This window comes from Suillus discolor, assembly GCF_016758755.1.
Source record: "Suillus discolor strain FC423 chromosome Unknown F5147scaffold_42, whole genome shotgun sequence".
Classification (NCBI taxonomy): domain Eukaryota; kingdom Fungi; phylum Basidiomycota; class Agaricomycetes; order Boletales; family Suillaceae; genus Suillus; species Suillus discolor.
The window spans coordinates 165,063-184,295 of NW_024541289.1; the positions used below are offsets into that span (position 1 = coordinate 165,063).

Genomic DNA, 19,233 nt, shown 5'->3' on the forward strand with positions numbered 1-19,233 from the left:
GCCGTGACATTGACTCCTCGCACCCTCTCAAGAACCAACTAAGAGGGTTGTGATATCCCGCGTAGAATCCCCTGGTGCAACGCCTCTGAATTAAAAACCGATGAGACGCGACGAAATATCAGAGATCTCGGTGCAACATTACAGCAGGTTTGTACCATCAATATATGACCTCAAAGGTTTCGATGTTTACCACGCAGTTAACAAGTAGCTACTCAGGTCGCAGGAGTCCACTGCAGCAGATAGGGAACAAAATATCCAGGCTCGTCTTATTGAACTGCGTAAAACGTAAAACAGGTGTGCGCCTTCCATGTCCATTGTCCATGCGTTCTTTCAATTCACACCTTGACAGAATATGACATCTTTCGCACCTCCAATCATGATTTCAAGTCTAAGTACGCTCTGGGACTGGCTAGGGCTCCTTCATCTTTGACTGTAACTGAGGCCCAAGAAGAGATGTCCTGGAACATGCCTGTCGCATCTGCACGAACGCTTCGCTTCACAGAAAAGCTCATGGATAAGAAGGTGGACATCAATATTAATGAAGTATTAGTCATGTCTTTCACGAGCCTTCTTCCTTGGTCTCGGTCCGTATTATCATCGCTAGGTCTTCCTGTGGACGATGACTCCTCAAATAACGGAGAACACGATATTGGGCAGGACAATTCTGTGATATCTGATCCATCAGACAAGCTTGGGGAAGAACCCGCAGGAAATGAGCTGGAGGTGGGTAATGCAGACGGAGAACCAACTGTGATCATCAAGAAGCTGCCTCCTGAAACACTGTTACCTGCAAATTTAGAGTTGCAGACTCGTGCTGCAGGACCTCCTGAGTCTGCCAGAAAACCAAAAGTGCGCATGTATGTGGAGATTGAAATTATTGTGGTAAGTATCCTGATCTCACAGAGCAAGCGCATGGCAGAATCTAGACAACGCCTAAGGGGGCTCAAGTGGAACTCAGATGAAGCGTGCAGATGTGAGTCAAACGAATTGCATCCACGGGATGAAACGTTCCGTTGTTATGTGTTAGATAACTAATACTCTTGATGCTGTACTATGCGTGAATTTAAATGAGTCAATTGATGTAGCAATTGTATCAAGTCCAGACTCACAGAATGATGTCAAGCCTACCTGATCGAAGACTCGTAACTTAGTAGCAAGTGCGGGCCTAAGCCGGAAGCAAAGTACGTTCCTGCCATATTTAGACTGCTATTTATTGTCACGATAGGCCAGTGGCGAGTTCGGGGAACTTCAAGTTACTCTTTGATCACCATAGCAAAGACCATGACAATAACTGCAGCTCACAACTGACCCTGGCCGGAGTCCAGTGCAGGAAGTATGGCTTCTTTGAACGACGTGACTGATGCCTTTTGTCTGCCTCGCTCTGTTTCCAGCACCAGCTTCTCTCAATAAATATGAGGCAGAGGTAATCTGATCAATGTCCTGTTTTACGACTCCACAGCTGACTGGAGCAGCTGCTACTTATTATTTTGATAGTACGACCTGTCAAGACGGTATGACAAACACCCGCACCGATCGCCCACCCCTTGCACCATTGGACCCTTTCACGCTGAGACCACAAGTCTCATTGAAGCATCACTACTCGCCAACAATCATACCAATATACCCAGTCACCGAATGCCTCCTGAGTCCCGACTCACCTGAGTCACCCGAGTCACCTCTGGCTATCCGTTCTCGGCACCTCCCCGCACTTATGCATCGCACACCCCTCGCACACCACCGCGCGCCACAGCTTCAACAACCAATACAATGCCGGAGTGCCGAACAGGATGATATTGATGAAATTATGTGCTTCCTGAAGCGCGTTTCGCGGTGCATGATGCATATGTACCGGGTAATCCTGGCAGTTGTAACATCGATCTCTCATGCAACGATTTCCACCGTTCAATGGTTTGCCGTCGTTGCTTTTGTGATTGAGGTGATGATGATGAGTACTCCTGTGAGTCTGCTTTCAAATTCTGGTAGATTGTTCTTAACCACGTCCGTCAGTCCATGTGGGGTGAACATGGGGGTGGCTTCATAGGCCCGATAGTCGAGCAGCTCACAACAGCAACTGCGAATAGTCACGTGGGAACTACTATCGCACCACATGCCCGTGCTAGCGAAGCGGCGGTTCTGAACTTCCTATCTGAGCAAGTAGACCAGGCACATAATGTGTTAACGTTGGTCGAGGGACTAGGTGACAACGCGTTTTTTGCATATCATCATGCCAAGTACGTAGCAATTCTACTACTACCATGAGATATTGAAGCTCAACCACAGCCAGTGTGCAACGCTTTCTGAGCAGGTCCAGAGGCAACCCTCCATCTGGGGGAAGTAAAACGGAAGTCGATCTCACTGTCGACTTCAAGGGTCTTGACTCTACTCTCATCCAGACCCTGTCCCCTCATGGTTTCATTGGGAGAACGGTAAGCCGAATTGCTTTTCATAATATCATGGCACTCATTGGTATCAGATCTCCCATGCCCTAGACGAGGTGTCATATCACTCTAAGCGTAGTCAAACGGCCTTTCCTACAAGAAGTGCCGTCCGGGAATCACGTATAGATAGCGTGTACCTACTGGCATCTTCTAATCTGCTTCTCGAATACTCCTCCATTTTATCAAAAACGGAGAGCATTATACTAGACATGGGAGCTCTCCATCACGAGTTATCACGCAATCTTCCAGAAGTTCTGACGAACATGCAACGCCGCCAAGCAGGTGCTTCAAGACGCTCGATATGGGGCATTTTTACCGGTCAAAGATTAAATCCCAGAGTTGTTGAAGAAGAAAGCCTAGAGGCCTTTGTTGCGGGCTTGGAGACTGTCCTTATCAACCTGCGACAGCTCAAAGCTTATCTGGAATGGATCACAAACCAACTAGTGAGTCCTATTCGCCTCCGTTGAACTCACCTCGCTCAATGATCTACATGACAGAATCAACGAACTCTCTTGTCAAGCGCCTCAACGGCGTTATCGTCTGGTAACCGTTCCTGTTCATCTGCGCTCAGGAATCTGTTCGAACGTGCTAGTAGAGCCTCAAAGAAATGGAATAATTGCTGCCGTTGCCCAGACTCTGGCAAGGACTCGCCAACAGCTCCGACAAGGCTGGAGTTTAATATCCCTGGGAGTCGCACGCTGCTAATAGTGAGCTGATTCATTGGGCAACATTAAGATGTTTAACCTTACATTATAATTATGCTAATTATGCAACAGTATGGTATCATTCGGCTATTGAAGGTGGTTTGGATATTGTACGATAAGATTGAATATTGAATTACTTTGCTTGCAAGATTTCTCTGAGGATACAATTAATCAGTTCGGTCTTGGATACCCATGTATATAAGGTAGATGAGTTGAAAGATAAGTACACGTTAGTTGTCAGCAGCAGTACGTTTCTTGTCCTCGTGTCCGATAGGATACCATTTCCGCAAGACAAGCTCGTGTTGATACAATGGTGGATTCGACAGACCGCATCGACATCCATCATTATGATGTTGATACTTAGATCGTGCAATATGAAGTCTCAGGATTTATGCATAACAGATTTCTTGTATGTTTAGTTGCTAGATAAATATTAGCCAGTCAACTTGTTTCGTACTAAGGTAAAGCCCTGCCAGCCCTGAGAGCCTTTGCAACCTCGCTTTGAGCTTCGTCGCGAAGATACCGATCATAGATAACCTGAAGCTTGTCTTCGTCCTACGTCAAAAATCCAATACATGAGCAAGGAAAACAACTTTGAGCTCGGAACGCTTACGCTCGTGGTTTTGCTGACGCTCTCGCGCGTAGCCAAGCGTTCCGCATACTCACTCCAACCATCGCCTACTTGCGCTCTGTCATACCCCCGGTGTTCAGCAAGAATATACTCCCGGGCTACCCATGGCGCAATAACGACATCGATCAAACCGAACTCTTTTCCAGTAAAGTACGGGCCCTTGACCTGCTGCGCGAGCTTTCTCTGCGCATCATAGAGTTCCTGCCGCGCAGCGTCTTGTTGTTCTATGCTCTGTGCTTGGAGAAGACGATACCAAACTGGAATGATCGTCTTCGACGTGTGGTCAATCCACAGGCGTGTGTGTGCACGCTCAAATGGATCGGCGGGGAGGAGATGAGGCTTATGGTTAGGGTAAGCCTCCTCAAGGAACTCGCACAGGATGAGCGACTCGTAAAGAGCCTTGCCCTGGTACTCGATTGCGGGGACGAGGCCCTTGGGGTTGATGTCTGTGCTCGTGTGATGAGCGCGTGACGTTAGGCATAGGTGTCGACCACGTACCAAGGAAATGCTTCTCCTTTCTGTAAGGGTTGACTTCCTTGTATTGGTATGGAATGCCCTTTTCCTCTAACGAAATCCAGACACGCTGGTTGAAAGGACAGAACTGGATGAGATGCGCATTTGCATGTGAGCGCTCAACGTGTCATGGTATGATGGAGTGGAGAAACTCACCCACCCAGAGTAGAACACCAAATCCTGCTTGGCTTGGTGTTCTGCTACTGTTTCAGCAGCGTTTCCTGTTGCGGTAGGATAAAGGTTCTCGTCAGGGATAGCCATGTCAGTGTCACTGGATGGGGGAAACTGCGCAAGATTAGCCTCTGACTCGTCTCAGGGGGTACAATAAGTACTGTAAGCCATGATGTCAGCTGATGAGTTTTCTCACGACGGTGCAGCCACTGCTGCCTTTTATATCTCCCGCGAAATGCAATGGCTCGAGTTGCTCGGATCATGATCATGGTAGTACTAGTAGTGTACTAGAGCCATATTGCTGAGGAATTGCAACAGTGCCATCATCCGCGCTCTGTACCCTCGCAGTGTTCCGGTCAGCACGCACATCAACCACCTTTACCGCCTCTCCTTCCACATCATCTTCCGTGCTCGGCACGCCAACACCTTGTGAAGGCAGAGTAGCGCGTCGTACATTCATAACCTTGATACGTGGAATCTTGACATGACCACATTCGATCGGTATCAAATTCCACGAGAGCTTCTCCTCAGAACCCGGTAAAAGGATTGGAAGGCGACCGTTCCGCAAGCCAGCTACGACGAACGCATCAGAGGGATCGAGATCAAGGGCAACAGTGATATTGGCGGAGCGAGAGGAGTGCCGATTGCGGACTGTTAAGTGTATGGTCGTCGGCACGTGGAGCCTTGCAAAGCTAGGGGCGTCGAGAAGGGCGATTAACTCGTCCTGCGGAATCATGAGTATCGGAAGTGTAAACCGCGTGGTCGACTCCCTTCCACGACCTCCGTCAGGAAGCATCCTGTCGCGTATGTTTAAGAATCATCGTCGACATGTCGCAATTATACAACATTACCTTCGCCAGACAACTTCGTAGTTGCCAGGACCAGTGATTTTTTCTTCGCCCCAAACCTGCTCCTCCCGTGGACTAAGTGATATCCTACTCACATTGCAGAACTCATCGCCAGGGAGGTATTCTGACACATTTATCTAGCCAAATCATATGGTCATGTGGTAAGAAGACTCACCATCTGGAAACATATTATCACTGTTTTCATCTGACGAGCAATCGAGCACCTTTGCAAGCGGATTATCCTTTTTGAGAGATTAATTACCAAAGTAGTGGCACCAAATTCATTCCACCCACCTGACGATGCAACTTCAAGCTCTCAACCACCAAGCCACAAGGAGCTGAACACTCTATTCTTGTTGTAACCACAGCTACCCCGCCGTAGGAATCATCCCAAAAGTCGTCTTCTACTGTAGACAGATCCGCCAAAGCAGGCATAGCGTCTTTGCTTCTCCTGTACGCCACGTCATATGTGACCGTCAGAGCTCCGGATGTCGGAATAACGATAGTTTGCAACTTCTCGCAGGAATCGATAGGCGCGTGCTCACTTAAAGAGCTCGAGCTGCTGGGTTCTGCGTGATCTTCGCCTTCACTCGTGGATTCAGGCTGGACCGAAGTGGATTGGATAGATATGTCTAACGTGCGATCACCAGGAGCACCGGTTCCCACGAGGTAAAGAGTCTTGGTGGCCGACACGCCCGGGGCGATGATGCCGAATCGAATGCCTTTGATCAACCCGGACGAACGCTGGTCGTCGAAGGCGATGTACTGAGCTTTTTAGAAAGGGACATGAGTACTGTAGATTGGGAAGAAAAACGAACTATCTAACCTGCTTGGTCCACTTCCGTCGGTTGCAACAAGACGTCAACAACAACATCCAGATGTCGCTCATCAACATTTGTGATATCAATGATGATTGGATATTCTTCATCGAGTAGTGCTGGTGCTTGGTGAGATAACGAGACGGCGAGTTCGTGAGGACGATGTCGAACACTGGATCAAAAACAGTTATTCACGATATCTATTGTGCTCGGGAGCGACTTACACAACACTAGAACAGTCGTCCCTTCCAAGCTGAAGAAACCGGATGGGCTGGAGTGAAGTCAGCCAGCGCGGCACGAATGTAGATATCTCATGAGAGACACATGGCTCATGTGGCATTTCGATGGTCCAGCTGTTTTGTGCAAGTACCACAGTGATGCTCACGACCTGCAGACGGACGTAAACTATCTGCCACACCTTGCTAAGATAACACTCACGGTAAGCAGCCCAGGAGCTTCAGAAGATATACTGCCAGAGACCACAAGTCGTTCGCCTGGCCTCCAGCGAAGATCAGCACAAATTTCCTCCAGTTCTTCATCTTCATCTTCATCTTCTGGCACTACCTTTCCAATTTTCACCAGCCGGACGGCCCTATCTGCCACTTGGCCGTCCGTGGGAGGCGAATGTCGGAGTACCACAGGGTAATAACCATCGGAGAACGTAATAGTCACAGAGTCTATCGGAAGAGTGGAGAGATCTATGTTCGTTGGTGTAGAAAGGGACAGTTGAAATCCGGCCTCTTCACCAACCCGCACTTCGGGCACCCAAAAGACCAGCATGGTGTCCACTCCATGTCAATCAGTAAAAATGACATGAGAGAACATGCTTCCATTAGCTCACACAACGGGTCAGATTCTTTGAGGTCCACAATGAGTGGCTTCCCTGGTGATACAGGGACCGAACTCTACATGAACCAATTTAATTTTAATCGCCTCAAAGACAAGGCGGGGTACCTCACCTTGAGTACCGCCAATAGGTCCTCCTGTAGGGTTCTCGACTCATCAACATCTTGCGCTGAACGACGTCATCACTGTGCGACCACCTTCAAAGTATTATACGTTACTTACCATACCCAATCATCTCCACGAGGAGCGTCGCCATAAGTTCCACGTCGCTGAGCTTCTGCGCACAGGCATACCACGTTGACAAAAGCGGTCTGAGCATGTGTTTCCATTTCTCCCTTCGGTACGTCTTTGCTATCCGCTCGAAGAATCTATACACCGCCATTTGGTTTATTTCTTGTACGATAAAGATGAAAATGCATACCGTACTGCGACATCAAACTTCTCAGACTCGTAGTATGTATGCGCGATGCGGTAAGCGATCCAGAGTGTCAAGCGTCCTTGACTCGTGGTGGAGCTATGTTTCTTAAACACCTCGTAGGATTTGGTGTAGAGCTGAGGCGAAAAAAAAATCGTCATCATTTAACTGCATTACAAGTCAAACAGAGCACAAACCTCGAGAATCAATGACAGATGGTCAACTTTCTTCTCATTTGCGTATCCTGGGGCCGCACTTGTCCCTTGCGAGATACCCTCCTTAGGGTGGGATATGATTGAAGGCTCGATGTTCCGAGACAAAAAAACATACCTCATTGGCCAAGAACCTCTCCCTGCGTGCTTCTGTGCACCGGGCTGCCATGTAGTAGTAATGCCCTGGATGCTGCAAGGCGTGGCTAGGATTCAACCCGAACGCTCGAACGGCGTCTAGCTCTACGGGCGTGCCTGCTGATGTCACACCAGCCGTAAGCGAAGGAGGTGAATTTGTGGGGAACGTCAACGAAGAATTCGATCCTTGTTCTAGAAGCTCTGCGAGGACGCGGTGCCTGGAAGACATAATGAGAAATTTGTTGGATATGTTTGGATATGAGGGACGTACTGTCTCGCCATCCAACTCCAATACTCAAATGTCTCCTCGCCTATGCCCCATCCCCGTGAAAAATCTGCGAACCGGCGCATGTGGGAGTTGTGATGCGAAAGTGCAAGCGAGTGCTCGCTATTGTACAGGTATAGTTTGGTTATCTGTTGGTCTAGTTGTAAGAGTGATCACACAAGGCGCATACATTCGCACCTTCACATTTATGGCGTCTGCAAGGACTTTGGCCTCCGCCCAGCGCTTGGTTCGAGGGGGGAGGATGGCAGTCGATCCGAACATAATCATGAGTGTCGCGTACGCATCCTGATAGTGTCTAAGAAACTTAGTTTTCCAATCTCTTTGGCAACGAGAATGTGACGGACTTGAGCGCAACCTCATCTTCACCCCTGAACTCTGCAAAACATGCCATCTTGTATTCATACCGCACGGTCCACCCTTCGGGACGCAATGGACGGGTGTTCGCAACGCCCATGGAAACAAGAGCTGGAGGGTTGTACGATGAAACAGATTGGGAGTGTCGATTACGCTTACGCCTGACACGCTTGGAGTGTGACGTATAGTATTCGAGTGCAGGTTCATACAGGGCGTCTTGTAAACTAGAATATCATGAAGTGCAGCCATATAAAAATATTAGGGTGCCCTTACCTGCGTGCAAAATCGTTCAATTCAGATGTACTGACTGGACTGAGGACAAACAAGGCTGCACGGGAGTCAAGCCCACTCTGTCTTCTGATGAAGGTGAGGCGGCTATCCAGTGACGGGTCATCTATCACACAGTTAGAGACCCAACTTGACTATGACAAATGGACGATATACCGAGCATCCTTCTAGTTGCAAGTAGCACGACGGTCAATTTTATACCGCGTTCATTGGTCGTCTTCTTTCGGGCTGCAACCTCAGCGCTGAGATCAGTATCTCTTCTTCGTTCCTCCTCTGTTTTATCGCGTTCATGTTCCGGGTCTGGTGGGTCCAACGGAGATCGAGCATGTATCGCAGGTGCCTCAAACAATCTGAGGAATAGAACAAAAACGCTCGGTAATAGCTGAGTGTGTTTCCGTATCCATATAGGCGCAATTAGGCCGTCAGGATACAAGGGTGACGAAGGTGTCAAGGGCGAAAGCGGTGAATGAGCAGATGCATATGCAAGATCCTCTGGAGGAACGAGCTTGCGAGGAGGAAATCGGACGTCTTTCCCGACGAGGATCATTTGAAACGCCCTTGTGCGCTCTGGTGCCCATATCGCGACTTTGTGCTGGGACTGAAGGGCATCTCGGAGGCGCACAATGAGGCTCGCGAAAGGATCCTGAATCTTGGTAGGTGCAGGCGGGGGAGATTGGGTTTGACCTGGCGATTGTGGAGTACTTGGAGGGGACGTTGACGGTGCAGATGGTAGGTCAAGGCCTGCAACAAACATTACTGGAGCGAGCTGGACCAAAAGCTCAGCCGGGTAGGAATTCATCCTGGCGATTACCGATGATAAACTAAACCGATACTGGGATAGCAGTTTAACAGTTTCCAAAGCAAGAAAATAGAAAACAATCAAATATCATCGAACTGCCCACCGTATACGACTACCGTAGAGTCAGTCGAGTGCAAGTAGAAGACTTACCAATTATAGTATTTTGCAAAGTACTCATCGTGGGAACGAACTGTCAAGCTTTCAAGTTTCTTCTACGCACCATGATCAGCTGGCAAGTCACTGAGAAGACCACTGATGTGAAATGGCAACTCGACAACGACGTCATCAAATGCGACATATAAGAAGAATGTCGATTCATCTTTATCGTTCACATTCAAACCACCAACTTCAAAACTAAAACTTACATTCAACCAACGCGCCCTGCATTAAGATGGACAAAGACTGCACTTGTACCAGTGACTGCGGGTGAGTATTCACTTGCTAAATCTTCTATCATAGCTTTAAACACGTCCATAGCGCATGTGCCCCCTCGGGCACTGGCTGTACTTGCCCCATGAATAGTTGCGACTGCGACAAGTGCGACAACTGTGACAACAAGCCAGAATCTTCGCAAGTATGTCGCTGATTGCACTTCTAATTCGACCTGGTCCTCATAACATCAGTGCGACTGTGGTCCCTCAGGCACTGGTTGTACTTGCCCCAAGAATAATTGCAAGTGTGACAACTGTGACAGCTGTGTCAACAAGCAACACTCTTCACAAGTATGTTGTTAATTGCACTTCTAATTAGCCCCGGTCCTCATCACATCAGTGCGACTGTGGTCCCTCGGGTATTGGCTGTACTTGCTCCAAGAATAATTGTAACTGCGACAACTGTGACAGCTGTGTCAACAAGCAACACTCTTCGCAAGTACGTAGTTAACCGCACTTCTGACTCGCCCTGACTCTCACCACGTCAGTGCGACTGCAAAGGTACAGGTGTCAGCTGCGACTGTACCAATCAGCAGCGGGCGTGCAACTGTGCAACGAAGTAGTCGTCTACATGATCACAGATTCATCAGAAGATCCCGCCGAGTATTCAGCCCCTTTTATTTGGGACGACCTTTGTATCGGTACCGCATGATGTTGTATTACTATAGTAACCGATAGTTCTTTAGGTCATCCTCTTCGTGACATTGTCTCTTCTTGAATCCGAAAATACAAGAAACCTCAAAACACGTGACCCTTACGAGCGCGTACCTGCTATTTTCGGATGAAGGTAACATCTTCTCTTGGTGAGCGTTTTTGTATAAGAAGCAACTGACCCAGTCGTGATTTTACCATTCCCTCCCTCGTATCTCTCGGCTTATTGATTAGGTCTCCGTCTCGTTCATTCATTAAGTCTCATTTCTCGCTGCTCTTCAAATACAACCCATCGCATATACCTCAATCCATCTTATACCCATCCAACATGTCCTCAGTGACCCTCCGCATTATGTCCCTCTGGGTCATCCTATTTTCAATATCTGCAATGGGTAAGCATATCCTCAGCGCTGTATCTTACAAAAATTGACTTTGCCGATAGTTGCAGCGTCACCCGCACCAATAGATCCCCAACTTGCATCGCTCATCACGAGCAATATGAATCTGAATTGCGGTCAGAGCTGTCAGGAATTTAAGGGCACACAACAACTGGTAATGTTTATTCTCGAATGTGATGCATGCGTCTTCTCACTTGCGTGCTACCTGACAGAATAAGAATTTTGCCTTGACGTCTGCATCGAGCTCAAATTCATTCGTACTCGGAGCTATACTGCTAGCTGGTGGCGTTTTGGTAGCATAATGAGGGTATATCTTTAAGAAGCGGCTTCCAGGTCGGACTTTGACATTTTGATGTACTGTACTTAGTGCAGTTGATGTAGCGGTATACTAGTAAACATCAGTGCTGTTTCTAATGCTAGTGTATAATAGCATGGACAAGAGACACCGATGGGCTCCACTAATACTGATTGACGAGAAACCATATGTGAGACATTGCAAAGACAAAACTAATCCAGCATAGCGAATGTACTATGGCGAAACCATGCACAAGCAAAAATATTTTCAGAGTACGATTGGACGACAGATTGCACAGCAGATGTAAGAGAAAGCGACTACATAGTAGACTAGCAAGTATAAGAGTGTTCACTATCAGTCTTCAGGAATAAGGAAAGTCGGCCACGAGGGAAGGGGAATCAAAGAATGTCATCGAGACAGATAACAGAAAGAAAGCATGGAGGAGTGACTGTATTAAAGTTCAGTTGACACAACTGTGCGCTCCTGGAAAGCTATTGAAATCATATCTGCCTCCGCATCAAAGTTGTCCATGAGTTTTGCATGATATTGTCGAACACTAAGAATGAGGCGTGGTCCCAGCACAAACATCTGTATGACCGAGAGAATTTGACGAACACCATCATAGATCTGAGCTCCCACAGCAAGTGAGTTCTATAGAAGTGATAAATAAGTCGTGATCGCATGCAGATATCAATGATACACGGACGTACCGCCAGGAGCTGTGGAGACAAAAAACCGAGATTGAAACAAGAAACAGCAGCAAAGCTGGCAGATACGGAACTTTAGCAGGCGAGTTAAACCATATTAAATTAGGAGTTCACCTTGCGAAGTAGACGATATGAGTGTGTATTAACGCTGTAAAACAGTCCCCAATTGTCCATCCCCTCGATGGTCGTTGCAGTTCGCGGAAGTGTTTTACAGCAATCCAGGTTGCAAGACACAGTGCGAGGACCTCCCATATAGTGGAGAGTATCCATGTCATGGAAAGCAGAATCAGGGCGTCTGCCTCATTGTCATATTTAGTGCACTGATAGGTGCCGGAGAGAATGAGTTCCTCTAATATTCATCTGATCAGCATGATACGCTCGAGCCCTTCAAGTATAATTTAACGCTTACTCGCTTTAGTATGCCTGTTTATAATTGCAGTCATTACGCCGCATGCAATTGTGACAGTCGTGAAGATTACAATAAGAAGGACAAGGACGTTTCTGGATCGCTGGTGCATAGCATACAAACGAGTAATCATGATCGCTTGGATAATGTATCAGCCAAGTCAATATCGCTGAGGTATTGTAGCTGAGTAGCTTACCACCTAACATGGCATTGACGGCCACAGCTATCCAATTTAGTACGAAGTACATAACATTGCCTGGAAATCCCAAGTTGGGTTGGCGGTGAGTGTCGGAAGATCAGATGTTCCACACAATTCTCACATCTGTTGCGGTAATGTAATTTTGTATTAAATCAACAAGCTGGTCAAGAACATCACTTACCCCTGCATAGGAGTCAATTGGACGACGATGACAGGCATCAATGTAAAATACTCACTAGTTTTGTCAACGAGACTGTCGGAAGAATTTCTGTATGCTGGTAATCAGCAGAAACACGCGTGATATAGGTGAAGGGACATACGCAGCATGTTGATGCTGATTGAGAGAAATGACTAAGTATCAGCACAGAGCACATTGCCAAACTTGAAGGCATACATAATATATACTATTCCCATGTAGCGCACCTGGAATATTTTGAATTTAGCAAAACTTCTTGTCTTCGCTTATAACGTAAGTTACGCACGCCGACGTATAGGACTGTCATGAAAGACCAGCGACGATTCTGCTCAGAATTGAGTACATCATCTTGTTGAAGCCTTCTGATATGGTACGGTGCTCACCCAGACCAGTTCGAGCTATACGTAATGTCATTCTTAGTGAGATGGCTACTCTGGTAATGGCATCAGCGTACCTCTTGCCCGAATGTCAGTGCTAAAAACATAAGGATATCATTCATTCTTGAGTATGATCTCGCTCACCCCAATCATATATCACTGCAGTAGAGGATGCAACTGTATCAAGATTAGATCGAGGCGTCACGAACACCATCTGCCTGGCTCCCCACGAACCTATGAAGTAGCTGAGATTACGATTGAAATTGATTACTGGCCACCAGCGGGGAGCATTGAATATTATGGTCATGTTCGAGGGATGATGTGAGTAAGTGGAAAACTTAGTGGATGTATAATGATGGAGTTCGTGCTAGATATACCACCATCCAGCGCTGAGAAAGGCGCCATGGAGATGAACGTTAATGTTCACCCCCATCTTGATCGATATAAATCAGTATGCTGTGTGAAACCAAGTAGAGAAGGGAGTCGGAGTCGAACAAAAATCAGATTTTGGGTGATGCTGACTGCGAATTTTCAATTCAGTGTCGTGTGTGCGCGGGATATTCAATCTTCCTGCTTTATGTCTGTTCGTGACTAGAAATTCTTTTCAATGCACTCATTGATGTGTCAGTTGAAGAAATCGGTGAAATCATGTAGCCACCAATCTAACACAGGCCTAGGAGCATTAATGCGACCATCAAAAAGTTTTCCATTCTGATGATTCTCTATGAGACAGTCAGACTGTACAGGCTGATTGATGATCTGCTCCCTCTCTTGTTGGCCCGGACCTGGGGAGCTTGACACCTCATCGATGCATCCAGAGTCTCTTAACTAGGTGACATTCTGCCGGCACGATATCAGAAATGTCAAATTCAGTCAAATTCGGTTGCAGCCTCACTGTTACGCCGCCACCAACCAGGACCTCTAGGCCAATCCCTCATGGCCACCTCCTTCTGACAGTGCACCCTTGCTCTCGTCCCAAATACTTCCTTAATACCTGTCATCGCATGCGCACTTCCTCGCCCCAGCCTCAATCATTGGGCTATAACACCATCATCAATGCAAAATATGTAGTAAGGATCGTGCAACTGTTGCGAAAGCAGATGCCAAACATTCAATCCCATCGTGTAGTTAAACCACTAGCGGAGCGGCGTGGGCGTAGCTATCTTGCCGCGGTCGTGACACGGCGTGTGTGTGTCGTGAATGTATGACATGGCCTTATGTAGCTCAAAATAGAGAGAAGAGACCACAGGGAGAAGTGACGACTCGAATGTATACGAGGGTTCGGGATAAAACTCCTTGCTAATGATAAGCGACGTGTCATTAACTCCATCGAGCCCGTCACGTACCTGGCTTGCTATGTAATATTTGCCCGAATAATTTTATCTCGAGGGCCTGAGTACTAGTGGCGAATCAGTGACTTACTACTAGTACTAGTTTTCGACCTCGAGCACTGATCCATAAGTTGACTTCCACACTGCTACGAATCTTTGAGTCGTTCCTCCGACTTCCTTGAGAAGTTCTACGGCGCCCACCCAATGGCACTGCTGCTTAGTGCTTGAAGCAGCAAATGTTGCCTCGAGGGCATGATTGTGTATTTACATAAATGGCATGAGGCCACCCTTTCTCCAATTTCTTGCACCTCAGGCAGCAGTTCTCAGCGCCAATAAGGGGTCTTTCAGACCTGGTTTCTATGTTATGGGAAACTAGGCTGAGAGACCCTTCATCCTGCGAGGATCTTGCTAGCTACCATCTAAAAATAGCTTATACCTCGTTGCCCTCCTCTTGCACCTCCTTTCGGGAGCATCATTGCCCTCTCGCACCTCATTACCCTCCTCCAAATCCTCCGAATGTAAATATAGCTACAATCCAAAAATATCAATTTGCCTCGTTGCCTCCTGCTGTACGCTGTTCCGGTGCAGCGCGCTCCTCCTGCGCGTCCCGTTGAAATTTAGATACCTCGACTATGCCTTACATGTTGTCCCAGAGCATCCGATGCCACCTCAATAGTGCTGCCAAAGTTCAGTTCCGTCCGGTTTTTTCAAAATAATCGAGGACCGAGAACTGAACCTCGGTCAAGTTCACCAAGGTAGGGTGGACTCTGGGCCGGACCACTTTGAACAGGTTCACAATGGTCGGGTTCGAGTTCGAACCAGTTCGAACCGCCGAACGCAACATGAAATTAGCAAAATTTTCCAAGTACAAACAATTGTAGTAGGCTAGACTATTCAACAATAAACATTTGAGGAGCAACGAGCTCAGCCTGCACCATTGCTGAGACATGGCCTTGACGGTACGCACTTTTTAACAGTTGAAGTGCCTCGAATGTCTCTGGAAGCAAGCAGTTGCGACGTGTGGTGCCGGTGATGCCACCACTTGAGAATGCCCGTTCAGATGCTACCGCAGACCCCTGAATAGCGAGGTAGTCTTTTGTGATGCGAGCAACAGTGGGATACTGAACCGAGTGATGCTTTAAAAAAATAATTGTCAGCTTCAAGTTACACGGAATATTAAGGATATGAGGGAAGTGAACTTACACCCCACCACGCGACTACATTCTCAACATCCTCCAGTGGTGCAGCTAAGTAGTCCTCCAATTCCCGACGAGGCCTTTGACGAGCTGCATCATTTGAGACGCGAGCTTTGATTGCATCGCGCATCCAGCTCTGGCCATAGGAACCTTGGCGTGAGAGGGATGGTGTAGCAGAATGTGTCGTCGCGGCAGATGAAGGAGGGGCACGATAATACTGATCAAACTAGATACTAAGTTAGTGCGCAGACAATTTATTGAGATACCCATGGACTTCGAGCCATTTCACTCCATCAGCAAAGTCTTGAGACGCCCATTTTGCCTCAGGATCATGATACCATTCAATTTCGGATGCATCCTTCAAAATGCCATTAGCATTAACTGCAGAGTTAGACATGTTTTGATAAATAAACTTACCTTGCATATACCCCACCCTTTTATTCTTGGCTGATGTTCTGCGCAAGGCCAGAACGAGATGTGAATATTCATTTCGATCAATCGTGTTGGTGATGCAATGTCTATTCCGATCGATCGTGTCGGTGATGATGGCGCCCGTGAGGATTGTGCCGGTGATGATTTCACCGGCAAACTTACTGATGTGTTGACAGTGAGTATCCTTCGAACCTGAGGAGTTGCAGAACAGAAGCAACAGAAGCAACAAACCTGCAACTCTAATGATGGTTTCAGACCGGTTCAGACTCGTCCGAACGGGTCTGACGTCCATCCGAGACCACCTGAACGAAGAACTTATGTAAGGTTCAGTCCTGTATTGTACATCGAACCCCTGACCGAACGGTGGTTCCGTTCACAAAAGTTCAGGTTCGAACCTAGGTTCGGGACTGAACTGCGGCAGCACTACACCTCAATGACAATGGTCACTTGTCACTTGTCACTTGGCTGTTTTTCTCAACTCCTCTGCTCCAGCCATCAAGATATCATGGCCCCTCGTATGGGTACCCGCGCTGCTCAACCTGGCACGTCATCTGGGCTAGGTACCCACTTTTCCAGCCCACGGAAACTTAGAGACAAGCAGAAAACACAGGTGCTTGTTGAAGTGCCAGGTCAGAAAGCTAAACAAACACAAGTCCCTGTAAGGCTGATGCATCAATTCTGCTAGTTATAGGTGATAGGTAATGCATCAACTATGTACATTACCAAGCTTTCCGATGCATCATTGATGCATCAGAACGTGCAAGTTAGCAGACCTTTAATGGGCTATGGTCTGTAGACTGTAGCACTTTCAGTCAATGATATTTCTTTTTTGGTCCTCGACAACCAAGAAACCTATATATGAAGATCTAATATTCAGTTGGTCAAATCTCAGTTCGCATTGTGCCTTCCACTTTGCCAAGCTTCTATTTGGTACCTTCCTTGTTCAAAACAGATCTCATTTTAAGCCGCTTGACCGATGACATATCCCAAATGAGTCAAATATGGAGATTTGCAAGCAGGTTTGGAGCGGGCATATTTACATTTAGGGCACTCACTCGCACATTTCTAGTCACAATTAGATGTGATATATTCCAGGTATTGATCAAGTCACAAATACAGATAGCATACACAAAAATGCGAAAAATTACCTATAACAGGCCCATCTGGATTCTGGGTTGTAGGTGCTTCTACAGCATACAGCCACACAGGCGGATATGTGGCACGAGTAAACCTGCGTGTTGGACGCCAGATGGGAAAGGTATATCTATGAGAAGTGAGCGAGTGAGAGACAGCGAGCGAGTGACAGGCTGACAGCAAGTGAGAGCAGACAGCGGGTGAGAGCAGACAGCAGGCGAGTGCGAGACAGCGGGTGAGGGCAGACAGCAGGCGAGAGACGGTGGGCGAGAGCAGATAGCGGGTGTGTGAGAGACAGTGAGCGAGCGAGAGCCAGCCAGCAAGAACAGCAAGCGTGTGAGAGGGAATGTGCTGAGGTGCAGGGATAGGATTGGGTAGTATTAGCAGTTATCAGATAATACTGTCATGCAGTATTCACCTAGCGCCGCTGAGCCTTGCAGGGTCTGAGTAATGGACCGGAGCGGTTACAGGTGTTGGGTGTTGTCCGGAATGGCGAAGGGGGTGAACATTGGCGGTTAATGAAGATAGTACCTGTAGCGGATGGACCACGCACCTTATTAGACTACTCAACAAACACCTCGACTCCAAACAACTTGGTCCCACTATTGGAAGACATAGCTGTGTGAAAATCATTTGAATGAAAGATGGAATTGCATTAAAAACATACCTATGAGGGTTGAGAAAGTAGTAGATTGAAGATAAGTGTTGAATGGAACAATGTTGTTCACAGACAAAAATGGACCATGGTTGCATCTGAATCAAATTATTGCAGTGGTCAGACCATAACGGCGGCTCGAGTTTACAGATTATTTATGGCGCAGTAGTATATATTGGTTGTTGTAGATTAGGCTTATGAATACAGTTTAGTGCATCCATGTGCTATGAGTGAGTCAGAGTGACGAGTGATGGTTGAAATTTTGAGAGATTGAGAAGGTGGCACCAGTGACTAGTAGTATACAGATGTGTAAGTAAAACTCCAACGACTTTTGACTCAAGTTGGTAGGACCAAAACTAATACATCAAATATTGCTCTAACATTAATGCCATGATCTTAAGCACTTGTGATTTCGGAACCTCACAAAGTTCAAACATGGCTTCGTCACACTAGGCTGCTGCACGGTTGGGAATTATTAGACTTATGTTCAAAATTTGAATGCAGGTTATGGTCCAACCATCCTGTAATATGTATCTCGTTTCCGCGTCCAAAACAGTATTTTATTCAATCCACGAGAATGTGAGAACGACATCAGTGTGGCATCAAACCTTAACATCCGTTCAATGTTGTTGCAGCTGCGGGTCGCAGAGGGAACTGTCTTTGATTCACTGTCCATAATGAAGGTTTGTATGGAATGTGGGAGACACAGTGGCTTTCAAATGTATTAAGAAGTTGGACATTGACAACAATGCAGCGTGACGACGCATACACGCACGTTTCTGACTAGTTATATACTTAATACATGTGGTAGTATATCCGGGTCACTGTGAACAAAAGAAAATGGGCAGCGGGTCATGGATTCAATCTGTCCCATTTACCAGATGCGGCCAGCAAATGATATGAGGATAAGGCTGCTTGGCGATGGGATCCGAAGTCAGGCGAGGAGATTGAGGAAGTGCAGGGTGTCCGTGAGGAGCATGTATATGCGGCGGCAGTATCAAGGGCTGGTCGATGGGTTGTCACTGCTGGTGGAGATGGTGATTGCGGAGAGCTGAAAGCCTGTGAGGTTGAGGTTAAGACGGGGATTGTGAAGACATTTGAAGGATACTTTATATCACACTGCTAGCAAGTGCAGATATGGAGGGCTGGGCAAGGAAAGAGGCGGGCAGAGTCAAGGCGGAGCATGACTGGATTGGTAAGAGGCCTACCGATGCAGGCTGCCAAATAATTAAATTATGTAAGCAAGAAGGCCTGGAACGAGAAGAGAAGCGGGAAGCAAGGAGAAGGGAAGCAAGGTACTGGTTAACCTGCTCAATATTCAATATGGACGGACAAGTGCCAAATATGGACAGCACAGCCGAAATATG

At 47.2% G+C, this 19,233-nt stretch overlaps 6 protein-coding genes across 6 annotated transcripts; 3 read left to right on the top strand and 3 right to left on the bottom strand.

The window, feature by feature from the left end:
- Positions 1–1,225: 1,225 nt before the first annotated feature.
- On the top strand, positions 1,226–3,288 carry F5147DRAFT_704826 (uncharacterized protein). The gene is made up of 6 exons (XM_041437914.1): positions 1,226–1,423; positions 1,473–1,957; positions 2,008–2,231; positions 2,285–2,426; positions 2,474–2,881; positions 2,936–3,288. The coding sequence occupies exons 2-6, from the start codon at positions 1,514–1,516 to the stop codon at positions 3,152–3,154; spliced, it is 1,437 nt and encodes a 478-aa protein (XP_041290740.1). The 5' UTR covers positions 1,226–1,423; positions 1,473–1,513; the 3' UTR covers positions 3,155–3,288.
- Positions 3,289–3,494: 206 nt separating this feature from the next.
- F5147DRAFT_271134 (glutathione S-transferase) lies at positions 3,495–4,679 on the bottom strand. The gene is made up of 4 exons (XM_041428959.1): positions 4,443–4,679; positions 4,272–4,374; positions 3,756–4,219; positions 3,495–3,697 (listed from the first exon to the last, which is right to left on the bottom strand). The coding sequence occupies exons 1-4, from the start codon at positions 4,545–4,547 to the stop codon at positions 3,599–3,601; spliced, it is 771 nt and encodes a 256-aa protein (XP_041290741.1). The 5' UTR covers positions 4,548–4,679; the 3' UTR covers positions 3,495–3,598.
- Position 4,680: 1 nt separating this feature from the next.
- On the bottom strand, positions 4,681–9,576 carry F5147DRAFT_271136 (Gryzun, putative trafficking through golgi-domain-containing protein). Its single transcript, XM_041428960.1, has 18 exons — positions 8,816–9,576; positions 8,645–8,765; positions 8,362–8,595; positions 8,195–8,312; positions 8,003–8,145; positions 7,715–7,949; positions 7,582–7,662; positions 7,391–7,521; positions 7,192–7,337; positions 7,083–7,138; positions 6,965–7,028; positions 6,562–6,911; positions 6,348–6,511; positions 6,132–6,295; positions 5,600–6,075; positions 5,481–5,547; positions 5,309–5,429; positions 4,681–5,254 (listed from the first exon to the last, which is right to left on the bottom strand). Exons 1-18 carry the CDS (start codon positions 9,456–9,458, stop codon positions 4,723–4,725), a joined length of 3,846 nt encoding a protein of 1,281 aa, XP_041290742.1. The 5' UTR covers positions 9,459–9,576; the 3' UTR covers positions 4,681–4,722.
- Positions 9,577–9,660: 84 nt separating this feature from the next.
- Positions 9,661–10,635, top strand: F5147DRAFT_271172 (uncharacterized protein). The gene is made up of 5 exons (XM_041428961.1): positions 9,661–9,884; positions 9,936–10,032; positions 10,082–10,180; positions 10,230–10,328; positions 10,378–10,635. The coding sequence occupies exons 1-5, from the start codon at positions 9,850–9,852 to the stop codon at positions 10,450–10,452; spliced, it is 405 nt and encodes a 134-aa protein (XP_041290743.1). The 5' UTR covers positions 9,661–9,849; the 3' UTR covers positions 10,453–10,635.
- F5147DRAFT_704838 (uncharacterized protein) lies at positions 10,378–11,400 on the top strand. The gene is made up of 4 exons (XM_041437915.1): positions 10,378–10,524; positions 10,576–10,932; positions 10,983–11,092; positions 11,151–11,400. The coding sequence occupies exons 2-4, from the start codon at positions 10,869–10,871 to the stop codon at positions 11,238–11,240; spliced, it is 264 nt and encodes an 87-aa protein (XP_041290744.1). The 5' UTR covers positions 10,378–10,524; positions 10,576–10,868; the 3' UTR covers positions 11,241–11,400.
- A 165-nt stretch (positions 11,401–11,565) lies between these two features.
- Positions 11,566–12,803, bottom strand: F5147DRAFT_838402 (uncharacterized protein). The gene is made up of 6 exons (XM_041444150.1): positions 12,782–12,803; positions 12,543–12,612; positions 12,350–12,484; positions 12,055–12,289; positions 11,944–11,998; positions 11,566–11,884 (listed from the first exon to the last, which is right to left on the bottom strand). The coding sequence occupies exons 2-6, from the start codon at positions 12,592–12,594 to the stop codon at positions 11,687–11,689; spliced, it is 675 nt and encodes a 224-aa protein (XP_041290745.1). The 5' UTR covers positions 12,595–12,612; positions 12,782–12,803; the 3' UTR covers positions 11,566–11,686.
- Positions 12,804–19,233: the final 6,430 nt, after the last annotated feature.

Bases quoted from the DNA above. Each gene is read 5' to 3' on its own strand.
- F5147DRAFT_704826 (XM_041437914.1), top strand. From the start codon at position 1,514: ATGACAAACACCCGCACCGATCGCCCACCCCTTGCACCATTGGACCCT. The intron at 2,427-2,473 runs GTAAGCCGAATT...CATTGGTATCAG, and splicing joins ATGGTTTCATTGGGAGAACG to ATCTCCCATGCCCTAGACGA. The intron at 2,882-2,935 runs GTGAGTCCTATT...TCTACATGACAG, and splicing joins AATGGATCACAAACCAACTA to AATCAACGAACTCTCTTGTC.
- F5147DRAFT_271134 (XM_041428959.1), bottom strand. From the start codon at position 4,547: ATGGCTATCCCTGACGAGAACCTTTATCCTACCGCAACAGGAAACGCT. The intron at 4,375-4,442 runs GTGAGTTTCTCC...CATCTCATCCAG, and splicing joins TGGTGTTCTACTCTGGGTGG to TTCTGTCCTTTCAACCAGCG. The intron at 3,698-3,755 runs GTAAGCGTTCCG...TTTTTGACGTAG, and splicing joins GCGTCAGCAAAACCACGAGC to GACGAAGACAAGCTTCAGGT.
- F5147DRAFT_271136 (XM_041428960.1), bottom strand. From the start codon at position 9,458: ATGAATTCCTACCCGGCTGAGCTTTTGGTCCAGCTCGCTCCAGTAATG. The intron at 7,029-7,082 runs GTGAGGTACCCC...TGGTTCATGTAG, and splicing joins ACCTATTGGCGGTACTCAAG to AGTTCGGTCCCTGTATCACC. The intron at 6,512-6,561 runs GTGAGTGTTATC...GTCCGTCTGCAG, and splicing joins AAGCTCCTGGGCTGCTTACC to GTCGTGAGCATCACTGTGGT.
- F5147DRAFT_271172 (XM_041428961.1), top strand. From the start codon at position 9,850: ATGGACAAAGACTGCACTTGTACCAGTGACTGCGG. The intron at 10,033-10,081 runs GTATGTCGCTGA...TCATAACATCAG, and splicing joins ACAAGCCAGAATCTTCGCAA to TGCGACTGTGGTCCCTCAGG. The intron at 10,181-10,229 runs GTATGTTGTTAA...TCATCACATCAG, and splicing joins ACAAGCAACACTCTTCACAA to TGCGACTGTGGTCCCTCGGG.
- F5147DRAFT_704838 (XM_041437915.1), top strand. From the start codon at position 10,869: ATGTCCTCAGTGACCCTCCGCATTATGTCCCTCTGGGTCATCCTATTT. The intron at 10,933-10,982 runs GTAAGCATATCC...CTTTGCCGATAG, and splicing joins ATTTTCAATATCTGCAATGG to TTGCAGCGTCACCCGCACCA. The intron at 11,093-11,150 runs GTAATGTTTATT...GCTACCTGACAG, and splicing joins TTAAGGGCACACAACAACTG to AATAAGAATTTTGCCTTGAC.
- F5147DRAFT_838402 (XM_041444150.1), bottom strand. From the start codon at position 12,594: ATGTACTTCGTACTAAATTGGATAGCTGTGGCCGTCAATGCCATGTTA. The intron at 12,485-12,542 runs GTAAGCTACTCA...ACATTATCCAAG, and splicing joins CGTCAATGCCATGTTAGGTG to CGATCATGATTACTCGTTTG. The intron at 11,999-12,054 runs GTGAACTCCTAA...CGTATCTGCCAG, and splicing joins CATATCGTCTACTTCGCAAG to CTTTGCTGCTGTTTCTTGTT.